Source organism: Bombus vosnesenskii, unplaced genomic scaffold (genome assembly GCF_011952255.1).
Source record: "Bombus vosnesenskii isolate JDL3184/JDL3185 unplaced genomic scaffold, Bvos_JDL3184-5_v1.1 scf7180000013264, whole genome shotgun sequence".
NCBI classification, from domain to species: domain Eukaryota; kingdom Metazoa; phylum Arthropoda; class Insecta; order Hymenoptera; family Apidae; genus Bombus; species Bombus vosnesenskii.
The window spans coordinates 5,554,820-5,570,805 of record NW_022882924.1 but is presented as its reverse complement, the minus strand read 5'-3'; the positions used below and the strand labels follow the sequence as shown (position 1 = coordinate 5,570,805).

General features: G+C 32.7%; 4 protein-coding genes across 6 annotated transcripts in view; 1 reads left to right on the top strand and 3 right to left on the bottom strand.

Moving 5' to 3' along the window:
• LOC117235796 (ELAV-like protein 2) overlaps positions 1 to 1,030 on the bottom strand; it is a 40,476-nt gene extending 39,446 nt beyond the window's left edge. The window contains exon 1 of the mRNA XM_033498176.1: positions 1,008 to 1,030. The gene's annotated coding sequence lies outside the window, so the exon portion shown is untranslated. The remainder of the gene's footprint in view (positions 1 to 1,007) is intronic.
• A 1,236-nt stretch (positions 1,031 to 2,266) lies between these two features.
• Positions 2,267 to 8,716, top strand: LOC117236644 (RNA-binding protein 5-like). Of its 2 annotated transcripts, XM_033499773.1 has the most exons (8): positions 2,267 to 2,371; positions 3,119 to 3,718; positions 3,816 to 3,885; positions 5,113 to 5,186; positions 6,055 to 6,168; positions 6,243 to 6,990; positions 7,073 to 7,236; positions 7,312 to 8,331. In XM_033499773.1, exons 2-8 carry the CDS (start codon positions 3,134 to 3,136, stop codon positions 8,329 to 8,331), a joined length of 2,775 nt encoding a protein of 924 aa, XP_033355664.1. In that variant the 5' UTR covers positions 2,267 to 2,371; positions 3,119 to 3,133. The 2 variants fall into 2 exon arrangements, with proteins under 2 accessions (XP_033355664.1, XP_033355672.1); XM_033499781.1 differs by lacking the exon at positions 2,267 to 2,371 and having other exon boundaries at positions 3,134 to 3,718; positions 7,312 to 8,716.
• Positions 8,717 to 9,125: 409 nt separating this feature from the next.
• LOC117239373 (beta-1,4-N-acetylgalactosaminyltransferase bre-4-like) lies at positions 9,126 to 11,897 on the bottom strand. Its single transcript, XM_033504878.1, has 2 exons — positions 10,885 to 11,897; positions 9,126 to 10,790 (listed from the first exon to the last, which is right to left on the bottom strand). Exons 1-2 carry the CDS (start codon positions 11,716 to 11,718, stop codon positions 10,596 to 10,598), a joined length of 1,029 nt encoding a protein of 342 aa, XP_033360769.1. The 5' UTR covers positions 11,719 to 11,897; the 3' UTR covers positions 9,126 to 10,595.
• Positions 11,898 to 12,051: 154 nt separating this feature from the next.
• Positions 12,052 to 15,912, bottom strand: LOC117239343 (IWS1-like protein). 2 transcript variants are annotated; one of them, XM_033504839.1, is made up of 8 exons: positions 15,590 to 15,912; positions 15,280 to 15,391; positions 13,541 to 15,202; positions 13,441 to 13,455; positions 12,955 to 13,315; positions 12,576 to 12,865; positions 12,388 to 12,499; positions 12,052 to 12,313 (listed from the first exon to the last, which is right to left on the bottom strand). In XM_033504839.1, the coding sequence occupies exons 1-8, from the start codon at positions 15,600 to 15,602 to the stop codon at positions 12,191 to 12,193; spliced, it is 2,688 nt and encodes an 895-aa protein (XP_033360730.1). In that variant the 5' UTR covers positions 15,603 to 15,912; the 3' UTR covers positions 12,052 to 12,190. The 2 variants fall into 2 exon arrangements, with proteins under 2 accessions (XP_033360730.1, XP_033360731.1); XM_033504840.1 differs by lacking the exon at positions 13,441 to 13,455 and having other exon boundaries at positions 12,191 to 12,313; positions 15,590 to 15,602.
• Positions 15,913 to 15,986: the final 74 nt, after the last annotated feature.

Below are 15,986 nucleotides of genomic sequence, written 5' to 3'. Positions count from 1 at the left end.
TGCAGACAGATCCCGTTTCCTGATTTTTTATCGGCCATGCTGTTATGGTATTTCTGATAATCTATATATATATTAATGTCCTCTACTTGGAAATCGTTACACCGCGGGAAAGTACCCTCACATTCGGAGAAAATGTCAAAATGAAATTTGAATTTCAATCAGTAACAAATCAGTTTAGATTTTAATCAAACAGATTTTTCTAATCATTCCAAATTAATTCAGAAACCGCGGTATGTATAATGTACTATGCAATATTTCTCGGTTATACTCGTGAATAATAGTACAAATATGTTCGTCAGACTTCAGAATTAATTTTTATCAGAAAAAAAATGAATAGAACTTTGCAATATATCAAAGGAAATATCTGAGAGTAGCTGTACCACTTTGCTAGATTTATAGGAAGGTAAAAGGATCAAGGTACCCTTTATCTGACACTGATGCATGCAATCAGACATCCCATGCAACAACAGCGACCACTGACAACCACCTACAGGACCGAGTAAAGCCGAATTTCAACGAAATCGCGCGATCTGGATAGGTAAGTTGCGACGTGGGCGGAAACCGACCTCGATTGCCTAAGCTTAACCCTTTTCGCAGATAGTTGCGCATTGCGAAGAATCCTACCATTTTATAGACAAACCATTCGTCACAAAAAATTTCAAAAGATCGAAAAACGAATTCCGCATATGTACATTATAAATGTAAGAATTTATTTGAGATAACCTATCTAGCGTATGTAAGTACATAATAAGAAAAAGAAATTGAAACTAATTATCATCGTAAAAATTAATTGGTTTATTGTAACGAATCAATTTTTGGTTTTCAAATGACTAAGAATAACATCATCGATAAATAATCGTTCAGAGCTCGTTACACATTCCAGTGACAAAAAAAAATAATTTTGTTTATTGTATGAACAAAAATATTGTATTTAAATTCCGATTATTTAATAACAGATGAAATAAATATATATTGTATTTATATAAAAATTTTCTATGTAAGCTTACCGAATAAAACCACGTTATGCATTTTCTTCAAGATGAAATTGTTATCTTCATTGAATAATGTGTAGACAGATCGATAATTTGAACACTTTCTTGCTCCTTGTTTGATGCTGTCTAACACTGACAGACTTTAATATAATACACTGGTATATGGACCATTAAAATTTTGTAATACGTAGTTTGAGGTTATACTTTACAAAGTTATTTACATCACATATTGCATAATAATCATACACTATTATGATTAAAATTTATTTTCAAATTAAAAGGATATCTCAGATACACTCTCTTATTCTTATCTGTCCAACGAGAATAATTGTCAAAAATTTTGAAGGATAATTGTAGTTGAACACAAAGACACATTATTGACAACGTACTTTGTCCGAAAACATTCAGTTCTTTAATCTCATTAAATTAAATGAAATAAGCCTTTTACAAAAACTAGATACTCTTCGATACATATATATATATGTATATATATATATATATGTATATATATATATATATACACACATACATGTAATAAAAGCTAATTTATGTGAAAGATCGTGTTACAGCAGCTAATGGATAAATGACCAAACTTTACAATAAGGAAAAGAAAAATGGACATAAAGATAAAAAATACTACTTTGTCAATATATTTTTTATCAAAAACATGTTTATAGTAAAACGGAATAAACACACTTGAAAATTAATCCAAAATTTAGGTTGGATCACACACGACACTTATCATACGCTCTAGTTGTTTCAATTTCAACATCCTAACGCGGGAAACTGACGCAGCGCAATGACGCCATCTTGCGTCCTTCTCAGTAATAGCTTTCCTACTGGAAAATTTAAATTTATATTCGCATTTATATGTACGTATATATAATAAAATTATCTTTCCAGAATTTTATAAATTTATTAAAATATTATATTATTTATTTAAATATTATTTGTATCTGTAAAAGATGTTTACATTATTTTCATTACGCGACACTTTCATGGAAACTGCTACAACTTATCAATTGGCATGCTCAAAGTAGAATATACGACTATGATCCTAATAATGTATATGAAATATGTAAAAAGTTTATTTACAATATCAAAATTATTTGGTTTGATATATATGTGTTAAAATTAGGCTAGTAGAATACTGATAGAATTTTAAAACAAAATTTTTCTCTTACAAAGAAAATATGTAACGGCATAGAACGAGCTGGAGCGCCATCTACAAAATATTTCCTGATAGAACATATTTCTTGCACCACGTAATGAGTCCGTCTTTCACACGCGACGCCATATTGTGTGTGAATCAGGAGGTGCAAGCACGCCATTGCGCACATTACGTTAATCTACGACTATTTCCATAAATAACGAGTAAAGTAAGTAAGAAAACGAAGCTGTTATAAATTCACACCTCTAAAAAACTCATTCGATTCAAAATTTTGTTTTATTTCAATAGTTCTTCTATAACATTGAATGATGATTATTAATCAACACCACGATGTTTCGTTCGCTTTTGCAGATCGAAATTTTCATTTCGATATTTTTGTTTTATATTGTTTTTTATCTTGTCTCCTAATAGGTGATTACTATTTGATCCTATTTACGCTTATAATAATAATAAAATACATGCCTCTTTTTTTCCATTACGTTTTCTGATAAAAATGCGTACAAAATTTCGGATGAAATCTGTCACTACAATTTAAAATGATCGTGGAAAATATACTATTATTTTGTTAGAAATAAATGTACTTTTCAACTCGGACTACATTATTAAAAAAATATTGTAATTCATATTTTTATGTATAAAATCTATATGTCAAATGTATTCCATATAGTTAACATTACTACTTTTGGAATAAAATTAATTTGTATCCATTTAACATATGATAGTTTGTTTTATATACTTTAATTCATATATAAAGCAATAGATTTTAATTTAATAATATGCTCTGTTCACTGCTTTAATTTAATTTTAAATGCTTATTAGCTGCCATTTTTACATTAATGGATGGCTGTTAACATTCTAAATTACAAAGTAATGCATTAATTGAATTTGTCATATTTTACATTTCTTATTTAATAAATAATTACTAATACAATAATCGAAAATTTGATTGTTCCAGAAATTATTTAAATGCATGGACAACATGTACAGTAATAATATTGACCCCTGGGAGCCAGGTTACGGACCTGAAAGGAGGGGACATAATTCAGATTATGATTATCGTAATGATTATGGAAGCAGTAGGTCACCAGATTACGTAGAACACCGTGACAATGATCATCGTGATAGAGACCATCGTAGTCCAGAATATAGAAACCACCGAGGCCGAGATAGAGATCGCGAAAGGGATCGTTCAAGAGATAGAAGAGACCGTAGCAGAGATGACAGAGATCGTAGCTACAGAGACAGGGAGGATCGTTATGGAAGGCAGAGAGACAGAGATTCTGTAGAAAGAGACAGAGATCGGGATCGTGATCGCGATAGAGATAGAGATCGCTCCAGGAGAGACAGGGATAGGGAAAGAGATCGAGATCGTAGAGGGAAACGGGAGGAGAGAGATCGGGATCGCGATGACGATCATAGCCGAGAAAGTATGGATTTTGAGCACGACCATGGACGTACCTATGGTTCGTCCATGGAAGGCATCCACTACAAATCTCAATCTCCAAACAACACCATAATGATTCGTGGGCTTGCTCAGCATATTACAGAAAATGACGTAGGTTCTCAACTTAGCGGCCCAACATAATTGGCCACTCGTGAGCCAGCATTTGCAAGCATACATCACTGTTATTATTATGATGTGTGTATCACAGGTGCGGCAAGACATCCTTAACTGTGGTCTCATGCCCAAGGACATCAGGCTGATTCGTAAAAAGGATACAGGTAACTATCATTATTTTTGTAAGTTAACTTCCCCTAAACCTAATGTGCAAATTAGTGAATTGCTTTTTATCTCAGCAAGTTGCATTAGATTTGTGTAGCATAAGTTATTGTTACATTTTTAATGATTTTAAAAAATGGTTTGGAATCTTTAATATACGAAACATTTGATCTTACAGGGTGATTCTCTCCCTAGTTGGCTCAAAGAAAATGCCGGTATAACAGTAACGTGTCGGTATACGTGATCGATCATGAAATACCGACATCGATCTTGCATTATTGTAGATGTAATTATGTGTGTGTGTGTGTGTGTATGTATACGTAAAATAATCCGCGGTGTAATTAATGACGTTGCTTTTGAGTCAACTAACGAGAAGGTCACGCTGTACAAATAAGCAAAAAATTTCAAACAATTTTTTACAATACTGTACAATCATCTATATTAGTATTATGTCGGTACCAATCATGCATACCCCAAAATTGTTCAATTGAATACCAATCATTAATTAATTTACTAATCTTGGAATCAGGTAAGTTTATAACAAGAACAGAATTTATTACATAGGAAGAATATTTTGAGGGAAATCAGAACATCATTATTCATCTTACAAGGGTGATGTAAAATATTTCTAAAAATCTTTAATCTTATACTATATATTATATAAAATAATTGGAATATGAATCTACCAACCAATTCTATATAACTATTCTAGTTTCGAAATAACGAAATTATTATTATATTCTATTGTATGGAATACATACAATAGAATATGTGACTCTTTTTGGTACAATAAGGCTCTGTTGTTAGTATCTATAAAAAATATCAGTTTCATTTTTTCCAATATTGTTCATATTAATAATGATTGTATAAAATAGAAATTTTTGAAAGGGGAAGTATTTTCTATACAATTTCTACTATTGCTCCTTTGATCTATTCACGGTAGTGAACATAAAAAAATGAAAGGAGTATAGGAGACTTGGGTAGGTCTGGCATTAAATTAAACTTATCGCGTAAAGATACTAAAGAAAGATCGTCTGTCACCCGTGTAGAATTCATTCTGCTGAGCTTTAGGCAAATGGAAATGAAAGCAAGCGACGAAGCGAAGAAAATACTTCGTTCGAAAGTCAATCTGTCAATGGTTGGTGCTGTGATTGCCTGCCCTCTCAGAGTAGAGACTCCCAGGCAAAACGTGGATTAACTTTGGATATGTGTGTATTTGCTCTGTATAGGTGCTTCGCGAGGTTTTGCATTCGTCGAGTTTAACGCGACTCAGGAGGCCGCACGGTGGATGGAGATGAAACAGGTAGAAAGAAGTTCAGTCCAGATACCCAACCGATGCGTTGTACGCGTGCCACCGACGCCCCGTGGCGGCAAGGCACGGTAACGCAGCCCCTTGGCCTTCCCCATGGCCATGGCTGTGCACCTATCAAAGGCTACTTCAATCTACCATATCTAATTATTTATCTAGGAGTCCCCACATACTTTGCAGACTTTTCTTATAACTCGCTCGCAATTCCGTCTATTGGATTATAAAGTTACATTATATATCGAAAGGCCGCGGCGCGTGCTTTTTACCTATCCTCTATCTATCATAAAAGTTTGTGGACTAACAATGAAGATCGGAGGAGGGTCATTCCAATCGTCTTATCTTCTACATACAATGCATATATTTATATTTGGCATGGCAGTTTATTCATATACAAATCACATTTTGCTACGTTCATAATATTACAAAATAGTTTTTTCTTTTCTTTTCGTTGTATTATTTAAGTCTCTGCTTTTACAATTTTAACTTTATACTCTCAATGCAATTATTTAATAATCAAGCATTTTAAAAGAATGACAATTTTTATGCACGATATTTTTCCTATTCACGTATAAATTTGTATGCAAGCAAATCATTGTATGTTTGCTTGTTTCCACAAATTCAATTCTTTTGATCGGCAAAAGAAGTTTCCGCGCATGTACAAATATACGTATAGTCGGTCCGCAAGTCGTGTGGAATGGCCCACGTTATAAGACCATGACATTTTCTTTACTGTTCGTTCGAGACGGAAAGCTATGAAGTAGAAAAAAATCTATAATTTCGTCAACCAAGAAGAAAGTTTACGGGTTATGCAGCTGCTTTGGGAGGATGTTGGACGGGATAACACTGAAATTCTCTGTTTCAGGGAGTACTGATGCTGCAGGACCAATATCGCGCTTTAATGCAGTACAGTATACCAAAAGATTGCCATGTAGATAAACCACCAGCAAAAAATACACAAGATTGGCACTGTGTTAAGGTAAACCTATTTATAAGATTTTATTATTTGTCTAATGTAACTCAAGTATTGCAATGTTATCTTTTCAATCGCAGTGTGGTGCACACAATTTCAAAAGAAGGGAAACATGTTTCAAATGTTCTGCGTCTCGAGCAGAGAGCGAAGAAGGCGGAGAGGGTAGCGATGAAATTAGTCCTCATCCTACAAATACAGTTCTTCTTCGTGGATTGGATGTACTAACGACCGAAGATTCGGTCTTGCAAGCGATGAAAAATCTTTCATCGATGCCGATACGAAGCATTCGTATAGGACGTGATTCTCTTACAAATACGTCAAGAGGTGTGTGCTACCTAGAAATGGGCAATGTAGTGGATGCCATGTATTTACATACGGCCCTTACAAAACAGGGATTGGTAGTAGATGGTAGGAAAGTGGAAATTACTTATTGCAAACTTCATCAAATAAATAATACCAACACGTGGAAAGGAAATGACAGCCAGCCACAAAGATATACTTTGGATGATGTTGCTCAATTGGCCGAATATAGTGCCAATTTATATGCAAAGACACCTGCACAGAAAGCTCACTATCTTCAGTATTATACGCAATATTATCAAAATCAAATAATGCAAGGATCTGCAATTACTTTGCCATCTTTAAACCAAACTGATCGAGTGAATGCAGCTGCAGCCGTAGCACAGTCTGCGATACAACAATTACAAGCATCTAGAAAATTAGGGGATTCTGAAGAAATGAAAAATAGACCAACACCGACGGCACCGTCTAGTACTACCTTGGCGAGTGGAAGAGTTCCTGCACATGGTAGCGACGGTAAAATATATTGTAGGTTTTTTAAATCTAATAACATGATTCTAGATAAATTTACTGCAGAATGATTTTTTTAAACATTCATATCTTTTTACAGCTGTGCCAGATGTTAGCACTTATCATTATGATGAGTCATCTGGTTATTACTATGATCCAAGTACGGGGTTGTATTATGATCCAAATTCGCAATATTATTATAATAGTCACACGCAGCAATTTCTATACTGGGATGCTGAATCTTTTTCATATCAACCAGCGAAGGTAATTAAAATTTCTATTTCATTATTAACATCAAAGTTTTTGTAACTTTTACTATTAAAGATTTTATATATGCAGACTGCTACAACCGTAACACAAGCAACAGGGACAACGTCTAGTGGAACTACAATTACTGCTACAGCAAGTAGTACAGATTCAACAAATACGATTACCAATCAAGCAACAACTTCCTCAGTTACTACCGCGACTCAAGAAACTTCAAAGGAGGATGAAACTAAGAAGAAAGACAGCAAACAAGATAAAGTAAAAGTAGCGAAAAAGATAGCAAAAGATATGGAACGTTGGGCAAAAACCTTGAATCAAAAGAAAGAGAATGCAAAGAGTAATTGGAATTCTGAATTTGCTGGTGGTGATGGCAATCAAGGTGTCGGAAGCGGAGCTGCAGATGCAGGATACGCCATATTGGAAAAGAAATCTCTTGCAAATTCTTATCATGAGGATGAAGATCAAAGCGGAAATAATGGTTTGGTTGCTGCCTATGGTGGTGGTAGTGATACAGAAGAGGAAATAGAGGATGTACAGCAAGAAGAAAGGCAACACACAGATTGGAGTAAATTAGCATGCTTATTGTGTAAACGACAATTCCCAAGTAAAGAAGCATTGCTTCGACACCAACAGTTATCTGATCTTCATAAACAAAATTTGGAAAATTGGTATCAAGTACGTGGTTTAGACCCAAACGATCCACAGCAAAGAAACAATAAATATCGCGACCGCGCCAAAGAAAGAAGAGCAAAATATGGTGAACCAGAACCTCCACAACCAAATAAACTTAAGGAAAAATACTTAAAAACTAGGGTCGAAGAAATATCGGTGTCATATGAAGAACCTACGAGAGCCGGTATTGGTTCAGACAATGTTGGTAATAAACTTTTACAAAAAATGGGATGGAGTGAAGGAATGGGTCTTGGTAAGTCGAACCAAGGTAGGACGAGTATCATTGAAGCTGAAAGAAGGGTTCCTACAGCTGGATTAGGGGCAAAATCATCATCGTATAGTGCGTTACCAGGGGACACATACAAAGATTGCGTAAAGAAAATGATGTACGCGCGTTATCAAGAACTATCTGATACATAATACATTGGATATAGTGAAAATAGATTTTATATATAAATAAGTACTTGTACTCTCAATTTTTCATAGACGAATAGGTATATAATATGCGTATCATCTTAATGTGCTGATTGTTTGCTGGTCGTTCCATTCTTGGGATATATACGGTTTATATTTCTTCTTTTTTCTCCGATTCTGACATTTTCATTTAAAGATGTTTAAGAAATAATGTAAATCAATTATTTTTGTTATTTCATACTTATTCATTGAATCGTAACGTAATTTAACTGATAGATAAAAATACTCCTGAACTTTATTTGCATGATGCTTCTGAAGTTCACATTACAGTCACATGCAATAATATATGCTTGTTAATTTAACAAAAATTAGATACTTAAGGAAGGACATATCCAAGAGTGTATCACAAATACCAGTAACAAAATAATTCACTTACTAAACAATTTTTGTCCAACACTTCATGCACAATATACAATACTTTCTGTACTTTAAAAGGGAAATTCATTGAAACATTATGAAGTATATAAGGAAAATTAAATTATTTCATTCAAATTTCATAATGTTACTTTGAATGAAAATCAATTTACATGCTTATGATCCAGTGAAACTGGTATACTATATATATTTATTATATTATACTAATTTACATTAAATTTCATAATTCCTTTATAATGTAATTATATTAACTTCACATACTTATAAATATATATATAGTTATATATATATATTTATACTTTGTATATATATATATATACTTATATATATATATACAAAGATAATTATATATTTATAGTCATACATATATGTCAATTCTTTCTTTTTATTATGATTTATTCTGTATTTTTGGAGATCACACAATTTTCGCTATACATACACATTTCTATAATCATTCGTACACTTTAATCTTATTTTTTTAATCACGTGTTAAACCCATGTAATAAGCAATAGGTTAAAAGGCGATAATAAAAGCACACGCGGCATTACTGCTTGCTATATACTCCTATTCATTTTTAAATAATTGAAGTTTGTTTTTGCCTTATCTTCGTCGTATTTTCCATTTTGTAGTATTGAAATTTTAATATTCGAAGTAGTAAATTTTTGTGGGATTATGTTTCCAAATCTTTTTAACTGTACGAATGTAATTCACCGATTTGTTGTTTACAGTAAAACATGATCTTAGAGTAGAACTATATATTACTTTTTTAAGTAGATTTATAATTTTATATATGTTTCCTTTTCTTGAGTTCTTAAAGCACGTATTAATATCTATTGGAACACTTGTATTTACACTTAGACAAGTGAAATATTTTCAATGATCAAAAATTTTTTATTCCATTGCACTAGATATGAGTTAAAAATTTTTTTACGTTTCGGTATACATTTTTTTATCACATTATCAATATTCAAAAATTAATTAAGGCTAATACTAGTGGCTTGAGTACTATTTGAAATATTTCTATTATGACAATTGTATTTAGTTAGTTTCGAACTTAATATATTTTACGTTTCCACTGATTTGAGTATTAGAAGTAACTGATCTTATTTTAATGATAATAGTATGTTTGTCTTTTTTCAGTCAATATAAATATTATACTCAGAAATATCGAGACTATTAAACAATTAAATTAATACTAATGTGTTAGAAAAAGATTTATGTGATTACAATATCAGTTGCTCATACTTCGACATGTAGAGGACATTAATAGAGGAACAAACTATAATCTATTTGTAAAAAGTATCTTTGTACTATTAAATCTGCACTTGCTTAAAAAACCAAGATTTCGTGAAATACCGCGTTAATTCAAACAGGAACATAATTAGGAAATATGTTTACATTGTTTTTTGAATACGTTACGTAATATTTAGAAAATAAATTATTAATAAAAGTATTACATTTGAAAGGAATTTTAATATCAATTGAACAACATTATCATCCCATGTTGATTAATAGTTTGTTTTTCCAATTGCATAGAATTACAATTTATTCTTCCCTAAACATATTATTATATCTTTGGTTTGACACAGTAGAATATCAAAAGATTTATATTCTCAGATTTTTACAGAATTGTGCGAATAAACTATATGATAACATAAAAATGGTATACAAAATAATTTGATGGGTACAGTTATTATAAATATTAGGAGTATATTTCAGAGTATAACAATTCTATAAATTGTTGCTAACTAAATTATCATAAGAATTATTTTCAGTTCTTTGAGGGAAGTAAATTAAATTGCAGTAAACACTTTTAAACAGAAGATAAAGGAAACTAAACATCTGCTAAAATCCAAGAATATAATGGTCTTAATTGGTGATTAAGAACTGTATATTCTAAATTACTGATTCCATCAATATCATACCTTTGAGCACTGTTCTCAAGATTTTCAAATCTAGAATTGCTTGGAGATTCTTTTTTGTGTAGTAACATGTAATATTGAGCAATATCAGGTCCAAAACGTGTAACCTGAAATTTAATTCAAATATAAAAAATAATTTAACAATATTTCATAATGTCACCATTGGTAATAATCTTAGTTGATAATAAATATTTAACATACTTGAAGACCTTTTGATTGTAATCGACTGTAAAAATCATCATCTTCTCCACCCCATCCATAGAAAATATTAGAGAATCCATTAACTTTTTCAAACTGTTTTCGAGTTAATGCAATTGCACCACCAAACAAACCACTGTATGGTAAGTTGTAACGGAAAGTATTTACACTTGAACTCATGTGTCTGGGCATTTTAGTGCAGGCATAAATGTTGTCCGGATTCTGAGGTATTAAATCTATGTCTTGAAAGATGAAGCAGTGAAAATCATTCACCTTGGTCGCCTCTGCATATCCAACATTGAAAAGTTTACCACGATTAAACTCATGTATTGGACTTTGTTCTATCACAAATATTCTATAATCAAGATTTTGAGCTTGCAAGAAGGGATGAATATAGTTCATAAAAATAGTGAGCTGTGTTTGACGATTTCTATATGGTAATATAATGGCCACATTGAAAAGAGGGTGACAATTTAGAGGTTTCCACTGTCCTCCAGGTAATATACCCAGACGGCGGGCCATTGCCACGGGATCTTCTCGTGGATGTTCCTCTGGATAAAATAATTGAGAAGATCTTCGCGGATTAACCATGATCGTGCACGAATTATCTCTTGCTGGATAAGATCTTTCCATTTCATCGTAAATATCTTCTGTTTTTATAAAAGTGTAATGTGATGCAAATCTTGCTGGGTGTAAGCAATAACCCAAAATCAAAATCGTAATGATAGCGTATGATAATCCTCGTGCATAGTCATAAAAAAAAGCGACAAACATTTTTAAAATATTAATAATACTCCTCATCCTAACCTTTGTTTCAACTTCCAATAAACATTTCATTCAAGCAAGTGCGTTATATTTATATTTAAATTTGTTAGTTTGTTCGATAGGTTCAACATAGTTCAAAGTATTATTTTATAAGTTAAATATGAAACTTGGAGTTAAATAAAAGTATCTATACAAACGCGCTTTTAAGTACATAAATGCAGGCTAAACTCAATTTTGACAGCAAAGTGAAAACTTACGTTTGCGCAATACGTGAGTAAAACATGGCAGAACCACCGACGAATAGAACACATTATCAACTAAGACTATCGTAAGACCAACAAATCGGTATTTCAGAACGTGTGTAAAATGATGGAAGCGGTGCGTTTTAATGAAAATGAAAGTGGATGTATACAGAAATCTGCATTTTTATTAAGCACAAATCTGATTATAACCTTACGTTAATACAATTTCATATCTGAATTAATGCTTATAATTATAGAAGTCTTGTATAACAGTTTGTCATAGTAACTAAAAATTATTAACGTTACAAAGACATTTTACGGCCTTCAATAGATATATCCACAGCTCTTCTAGTTGCTTTTATCCTTTTACTATCCATGTAGTTTTTCATATGCCTTTCAAATCTATTCATTTGTTTCTTCGTGCTCTAAAATATTATATCATTAATATATTTTGAACCATTAACTTACTAAGAACAAAATATAAGATAGTAATATTTACCCTACTAATATCAATGTCAGATTTCCAATCTGGTCTGATAACATAGTCTTTATTGGAAGGTCTGGGAACTCTAGCTCTTCCAACCCAGCCAGGATCTCCTGGCCTCAATGGCCTAACAAACAAATAATTAATTACATTATCCAAACAAAATTAATTATTCTGATAATAGGAGTTCGAAAAATTCATACTTAGCATCTCCTTTTAAAGCTTTATTAATATCTTGCGATTTCTGAGAAGAACCACCATCATCACATTTTCTTCGCTTTTGTGGTGTCTGTTCTAAATCTCTTTGCATCCTTTCTTCTTTTGATAGAGCTTTAAAATCTGCAGATAAATTAAATATAGGTCTTGCCCATTCATTAATTAATTTCCCTGCTCGCTCTTTATTTTCTTTTGTTTCTTTAGGATGTTTATACAGATACATTACAGCTTTACCAATACCAGATTGTTTTAAAGATGCTTGATCAATTCGTGGAAACTGAAATATATATATTAGATTATTTTATTATATTTTTATATATTTTATACTTATATATAAATATATAAGTGACTAAAGCATGAACTTACTTCCCACAAAAGCTTTAAAAGACTATCCCGAATTTTTAAAGATGGTAAGGACCGATCAGGCATCGGAGCCAACCAATCCGTTAAAACTGATAATACATTATGCTCCAAAAAGGCCAATTGAAGATCGTGTTTTTTAAGTTGTGATAATACTTTAGGTAACATTGCAATTTTATTAGTAGCTGGTTTGTTTTGTTGATTTAATTTTCTATCTTCCTCTGATGCAGATTTCATATCAGATAACAATTGAGCTATGATATCGTCATTATCGTTAATTATATCAATATCCTTTCTTTTGCGTCTTCGTGATTGTTCTTCTTTCTTACGAGCCATCATACGATCAAAATCCGATAACGAATCATCTCTGAAAATTAGTACACTTATCGTTAATTTTAATTATAATGAATTACAAAATTCTTTAATGAAGCTTTTTTTATGAATTGTTGCTTCATTTTAATTCTTAATCTATTATTATATATTGTTACTTACAAATATCTGCTACTCCTGATAAGCATACGTTAAATATTATATACATTAAATTTTTATTACACATATAACTTTTAAAACACATAAAATCTAATTTACTTACAATCCTCTATCCGCAATCATTCCATCGTCAGAATCTTCATTTTCTTGTTGCTCATTAGCTGTATTATCTACAAATTGTTTGTTCTCTGCTTCTTCATCACCTTCCTCCTCTTGTTCATGACCCTCTTTTTTTATCTTCGTTAGTTCATCGTCTCCTTCATTTTCCGAATCTACTATTTCATGTTTTGATTTCTTTGTTGCTTTAACACCATCCTCTTCTTCCTCAGAATCGGATAAAACTCTATTTCTCTTTCTAACAGCACCCCCTGAATCTTCACTTCGACTTCTTGATCTCCTAGACTTTGATGCTGAACGAGATCTTGATCTTGATTTAGACCGAGATGAATGTCTAGATCTGGCAGCTGACACTGACCTTGATCGCGAGCGTGATGGTGAACGCGATCTTGAACGTGATCTTGAACGTGATCTTGAACGTGATCTTGATGGTGAACCTGAAGCGGATCTTGAGGGAGATTTTGACTTTGATCGAGATCTCGATTTTGAACGCGATCCAGAACGCGATCTAGAAATAGATGCTTTTGAGCTGGAGCGAGATGACCTAGAACTAGACCTTGACCGAGAACTTCTCCTTGAAGCTGGAGACTGTGATCCTTTGCGTGATCCAGATACTGATCTGGACTTCGATCTTGATTTTGACCTTGACATTGATTTTCTTGACCCAGATCGCGAACGTGATCTAGACTTTGATGCGTGTCTCGAACCTGATGGTGTCCTTGACTTTGAACGTGACACTTTAGGTTCCGCTGAAGATGATCTGGATAACGATCCTTTTGGAGACATTGTAGGTGACTGTTTCCTTGATCCAGAGTCTGATTTAGATCGTGATCGAGATCGAGATTTACGTTTGCCATCTGGAGACCTCGTAAGAGATTTTGAACGTGTACTATTGTGCGAATTAGGAGAATCTTTTCTTGATCTTTCTATCGATTGAGATTTTGATCTAAAACGTGATCGAGAATTTCTAATAGGCGATGGTGAGTGTTTTCCTTCCAAAGATGGGGAAAGTGATGCTTTTTTTTCACGAGATCTAGATCTACTACGTGATTTTCGACTCGGACTATTGGAAAGGGACCGAGATTTTACCGAATTTGATCGAGATCGGGATCTAACAACTGCTTTCGGAGATCTAGAAGGGGAACGGGATGGTGATCGAGAATTCGCTTTATACGGTGTAGGAGATCTAGAACAGGAACGAGAATTCACTTTTGGGGAAGAACACTTAGACGGTGGGTTACTTCGTTTAGTCGACGTCGATCTGGACCTGGATCTAGATCGCGAATTTTCTCGTGATGCTAAATCAAGACTTCTTCTAGATTCTGCCAAAGAAGAACTCCTTGATCTTGACCGGGATTTTGCTGAATGTATCGAACGTGGTGATTGTGATTCGCTTTGAGTAACTTTTCCATCTATTTCTGGTGATGGAGATTTAGAAGGCGATCTGGAATTACTTTTTCTTCCAACAGACTTTGAACTAGATCTAGATGATCTTTGATTTTTAACAGAAGACGGTGAGATCGATTGGTTCCTAGAAGGCGAACGCGAAGGTGATCGTGAAGGCGATCTAGAATATGATTTCCTAGAGTTAGCATTAGAAATCACAGAAGCTGGTGATCTTGGTTGGGCAGGCGACGATTGATTAGATCTAAAAGAAAATCTTAAATGTTGTTACGTACTACAAGTAATATTTTAGAATTATTTAGATAGATACGAATGTAAAACCTTGGAGAACGGCTGGCAGAATTTGATTTAGATCTACTTCTAACAGATCTTTGGGAATCCACCGATGGACTTCTAGATTTCTCTCCTTCATCTTCGGACTCGCTTCTTTCTTCTGAAATAAGTAACCGCTACATTACAAAGGTTCAAAAACGCAAGCAATATTCCTTATCATATGCATATTAAAAAAGTTTAATTTTAGTAATATTAACTATAATTTAAATTTATCTTTTATTTTTTAGTAATTACTTTTTCCGTTAATCGTGTTTAGGTTAGGGGTCGTGTTTAGAAAAATTTATGCCATTTCACTTACCTTTGCGATTCATTGTACTTATATACAAATAAAAATGGATACTTTGTCAATAATTATTATTAAACACTTCTTTCTCCGAAACAATGATGTACGTATTTTTCATAAAGGTCCTGCTAAATCAAAAAATAGTTTCTTGTTTTTAACAATAAATCAGAACTGACATACATATTCAAGAAATACATTTACAGTGGAATAATTTAAGAAATATAGAAAAATCGTCTAAGGTACGCGTGAATAGCCACTTTGGTTTGACTTTCTTGTTAGGTTAAGGTTAGATATTTAGACTGAACTAAACTCTAACACTAAAAAGCTCTTTAAATCGAATCTAACTTTTAATACTTCAGTACGACCATAGACAAGCTCTAAGTATGTATATATACATGTGTATTAAAATATT

Bases quoted from the DNA above. Each gene is read 5' to 3' on its own strand.
- LOC117239343 (XM_033504839.1), bottom strand. The intron at 12,500-12,575 runs GTATGAATTTTT...TTTGTTTGTTAG, and splicing joins GCTTTAAAAGGAGATGCTAA to GCCATTGAGGCCAGGAGATC. The intron at 12,314-12,387 runs GTAAATATTACT...ATAATATTTTAG, and splicing joins CTGACATTGATATTAGTAGG to AGCACGAAGAAACAAATGAA.
- LOC117239373 (XM_033504878.1), bottom strand. From the start codon at position 11,718: ATGAAATGTTTATTGGAAGTTGAAACAAAGGTTAGGATGAGGAGTATT. The intron at 10,791-10,884 runs GTATGTTAAATA...ATTAAATTTCAG, and splicing joins TACAATCAAAAGGTCTTCAA to GTTACACGTTTTGGACCTGA.
- LOC117236644 (XM_033499781.1), top strand. From the start codon at position 3,134: ATGGACAACATGTACAGTAATAATATTGACCCCTGGGAGCCAGGTTAC. The intron at 3,719-3,815 runs GTAGGTTCTCAA...TGTGTATCACAG, and splicing joins AGCATATTACAGAAAATGAC to GTGCGGCAAGACATCCTTAA. The intron at 3,886-5,112 runs GTAACTATCATT...TGCTCTGTATAG, and splicing joins GATTCGTAAAAAGGATACAG to GTGCTTCGCGAGGTTTTGCA.